General features: G+C 44.6%; 1 protein-coding gene across 1 annotated transcript; it reads left to right on the top strand.

Annotated features, from left to right (window-relative positions):
- Positions 1-731: 731 nt before the first annotated feature.
- Positions 732-2520, top strand: her6 (hairy-related 6). The gene is made up of 4 exons (XM_026142340.1): positions 732-1022; positions 1202-1297; positions 1413-1500; positions 1657-2520. Exons 1-4 carry the CDS (start codon positions 915-917, stop codon positions 2196-2198), a joined length of 834 nt encoding a protein of 277 aa, XP_025998125.1. The 5' UTR covers positions 732-914; the 3' UTR covers positions 2199-2520.
- Positions 2521-3967: the final 1447 nt, after the last annotated feature.

The raw sequence follows: 3967 nt of genomic DNA, 5'->3' as shown, positions 1-3967 counted from the left end.
TTGTTAGTTGTCATGAGTTGTCATCCCAGGTTGTTTCTTTAACAGATTTCATTTGTAACAGTAACTACCCAAGTTTGGCTGAAAGGAAAACAAAACCGCTCCCCTGCCTGCGCCTCTTCCATGGCACATGACTGAAACTTTGATTGCAGGATTGCCTACCACTTCCCAGTGGTGTGTGTGTGTTTGTGTGTGTTTTTTGAAAGGTAGAAAATAGCTCTATTTTCTTTTAAAGCCACTATAAGCAGCTGCCAATAAATTTTCAACAGCCTAGCAAAGTTGGAAAGCTTATGGAGACAGAATGTGGAAAGCATATTTGCAGTGTTTTTGCTGTTTTTTGCCATTAATTTATACAATTTCATCATGAATATAATTGCTCTCTGTGGTCATGTGTTGTCCGGTAAATACAAAAGTTCCTCTGCCCAGTCAGCGGCTCCACTGTTAATATGTAAACGCTACGATGATTGAAGACTGACGGCAGTTTCCCCGGCTGTGCCCTGAACCCGGGCCGCGCGCCATTGGCCGCCAGCTCCAGCGGCCAAACAACCAATGGGAGGGCGCCGACCACGAGCCGTCCTCCTTCGGGCCGCGTGTCCCTCGCCCTGATTGGTGGAAAGTTACTGTGGGAAAGAAAGTTTGGGAAGTTTCACACGAGCCGTTCGCGTGCAGTGAGAGATATAAATACAAGCCACACGCGGAGAGCCCAACAGAGAGACTGCATCCGCTCCTGGTAGTCGCTACTGCTGCACGTCGCTCTAACGGATTCTAACTCGATACACATCTCAGGATTTTTTCTTTTTTTCAAGGGAGAAGAGACTTTTAAATATCTCAATCTGAAAACTCTCACCTCCCCTGCTTTTCGGCACAATTGGATCGTAATTTCCTGTGGTTTTGTGGGATATTTCTCAATAAAAAAGATGCCTGCCGATATGATGGAAAAAACCTCCTCCTCTCCGGTTGCTGCAACCCCGGCAAGCATGAACACAACTCCCGATAAACCCAAGACAGCCTCTGAGCACAGAAAGGTTGGTATTGCCAATATTTACCCGTTACTGTCATTTAAAACAAAACAAAAACCTTCAACATTTCATTTCGGACACAATTTCTCACACGCTTCTAGTCCAAAGGGAGTATTTTTTGGCTTTTTACGCACCAAACAAGACAAATGGTTTTTAACAGCTTTTATCATTTTGTGTTCTTTTAGTCGTCAAAGCCAATTATGGAAAAGAGAAGAAGAGCCAGAATCAACGAGAGCTTGGGGCAGCTGAAAACTCTCATCCTGGATGCTCTCAAAAAAGATGTAAGTGCTCGCTCGTCATTCTCGTTATTAATAGATTTCCAGACTTCATCTGTCAAACAGTAAGAAAGTGGGTGCGTGATGCTCATCGGGTCTGTTTTCCGTCCCCCTTCCTCAGAGCTCCAGACACTCCAAACTGGAGAAGGCGGACATCCTGGAGATGACTGTGAAGCATCTCCGGAACCTCCAGAGGGCTCAAATGACCGGTAAGTGGCATTTTTCGGACTAATCGGTTTCTGTGTCTTTTAGATAATCTACGCTAGTCTAGCAAGTCGGCTTCAAAAACCCCAAAAATCTAATTTTCTTACAGCCAGAGGTGAACTTGCTCGATTTAAATATATCATGTTTTGTTTTCTTTGCAGCTGCCCTGAACACCGACCCCACTGTCTTGGGAAAATATCGTGCCGGATTCAGTGAGTGCATGAATGAAGTGACCCGGTTCCTGTCCACCTGCGAAGGTGTCAACACCGAAGTCAGGACGCGACTCCTCGGCCACTTGGCCAACTGCATGACCCAGATCAATGCCATGAATTATCCCAGCCAGCATCAGCACCAACATCAGCTCCCTTCCACCGCCGGGCCAACACATCCCTCCTTCGGCCAGTCCATGGTGCAAATCCCCAACTCGTCTCCACAGGTCCTGCCCATGAACCCGGTATCCTGTAAAGGTGGCTCCTCACCGGCCAGTTTACCCTCAGACGCCACCAAAGTGTACGGCGGTTTCCAGATCGTGCCTGCCACAGACGGACAGTTTGCGTTCCTCATACCCAACGCGGCATTTGCGCCAAACGGCCCCGTTATTCCCGTGTACGCCAACAACGTCAGCACGCCCGTGCCCGTTCCGGCCGCGGTGTCTCCCGGAGCCCCGTCTGGCAACACGGATTCAGTGTGGCGACCTTGGTGAAAAAGCGGGGAAGGGCCGCAGAGACTTGAAATGACACTTACTAGCTCTTTCTTTGTTCAGTGTTAGGAAGTTGTTTTGAATCCTGTTAGTTCTTGTAAAATGGAAAGAGTATGCACTATATTTGTACAGCTAACAAGGGAGTAAAGTTCATATTGAAATGGGATTTGTATTGTGGAAGTCCGTTCACTGCATTACATATATATATATATACATATATATATGAGTTGTCTTTTTTTACCGTGTGACGCCAAAGATATGTTTAATGCTCTTATGCTGTTCTTCGTTTTGGAAGACAAATAAATTTGTAAAGATATGAAAACAGGCGCTTCTCCTTCTTCTTTTTCTTCTTCTTCTGCTTGAAAACGAAAATAAGAATCTCCATATAAATGCTAATGACAATAATATATTAGTAAATCCTATTAGTTAGTGCCTAAGCTGTGGCTCATATGAGCTTCAGTTTATTTTTCCTGTGTTTATTGCGTTAAAAATTTCTTTCTATACATAAAACCAGCAAGCTCTGTTTTAAAACTATAGTTTGGTCAGACTGTGAAAAAAGTGTTTAAACTCGCAAATTATCTAGAAATTTTTTTCCTAAAAATGGGAAAATGAGTAATAATTGTCAGTATGTTTCAGCTTATTTACAAACTCCTTTATGTTTTATTAGGACGCACAACATGCGCACTAACCAACTGACACGTGTAAGCTGAGCTGGTCAGTAAACTGGACTAATTGTAACTCCATTATCTGTTTGAGTGAATGAGGCGGGAGACAGTCGGTGCTGTAATCAGTCAGACAGTCAGAAATTGGTGTTTCTCACTTGAAGTCCAGCTGTTTGGCGTTTCCTTCTGTAAACTTAACGAGCTTTACAGAGGTCACTTACGCCATCTAGCAGCGGGGCAGTGCATTGCAGTGTGATTGGTCTCGTTTGATCAGTAAGTCCTTAGATGGCTGCAGTGTGTGTTGTCTCCTAATCAAACTGCTGTCTTTTATTTATTTTGTCTAAATTAAGATCTGGTTGATGTGACAGTAAAGTTATTGCTTCATTATAACTCATGTGATTCCTTTGAGATGTGTCTTTGTGTAAACTTGTAAGAGCAGTCACCGCATAACTGCATCAAAACTGTTCTGGATATTCAATCTTAGTTTGGATCTCTTACATATGTATTGTGATATACTGAAGTGCATGTCGTCTTACTGCTGCAAATAATTCATGGCTCTTCTCACAAGAACGTTTCCAAACTAGAGGTCGTCCCCGTTCCTGACGACCAGTAAACCGTTTGATGTGATTAAGCCCCAAATGATGATGCAAATTTCATCTCTTGAAATAATTTTCACATCAGCAACAGCATTAATCTCCTGACAGTAGGTATAGAGAGGAGCACCGGGTTGTGTTGGCTGAACTCCTCGATGCCGGGGGTTTAAAAGCAGAAGACCACGTTAAATACATCGTCACCGAGCCATGTGGTAGTGCTCTGCTCTGCTCTGCCCAGGTGTGTGTGCCCCCTCCAGCTATTCGAGTGTGGCCCTTCTTTGAAGGGGGTGTGTGTAGGGAGGGGGTGCAGGTGTTTGCAATTATCAGTGTGCTAAGAGGCACAAAGTGTGGATAAGTGCCATCATTTTGAATTTCCATCACACCTTTTTACAGGGAGCCATGCATCTCGTGTTTGATTGAATCCATGTGTGTGCTCGTGCCTGTGCGTGCATATGTTTTGCGTGTGCGTTTATGGAGGTTGCTCGGTGAGGACATGCCTGGCCAAAGGGCACAGTGG

The sequence above is a fragment of the Astatotilapia calliptera genome, chromosome 15 (genome assembly GCF_900246225.1).
Source record: "Astatotilapia calliptera chromosome 15, fAstCal1.2, whole genome shotgun sequence".
NCBI classification, from domain to species: Eukaryota; Metazoa; Chordata; class Actinopteri; order Cichliformes; family Cichlidae; genus Astatotilapia; species Astatotilapia calliptera.
Note: the sequence above shows the minus strand (reverse complement) of the source record. Positions and strands in the feature narration are given on the sequence as shown.

What these genes read in the sequence shown, in the direction of transcription:
- her6 (XM_026142340.1), top strand. Translation starts at nt 915, where the DNA reads ATGCCTGCCGATATGATGGAAAAAACCTCCTCCTCTCCGGTTGCTGCA. An exon ending in TGGATGCTCTCAAAAAAGAT is followed by an intron (nt 1,298 to 1,412) that starts GTAAGTGCTCGC and finishes CCCCTTCCTCAG; the next exon opens with AGCTCCAGACACTCCAAACT. An exon ending in CCAGAGGGCTCAAATGACCG is followed by an intron (nt 1,501 to 1,656) that starts GTAAGTGGCATT and finishes TTTTCTTTGCAG; the next exon opens with CTGCCCTGAACACCGACCCC.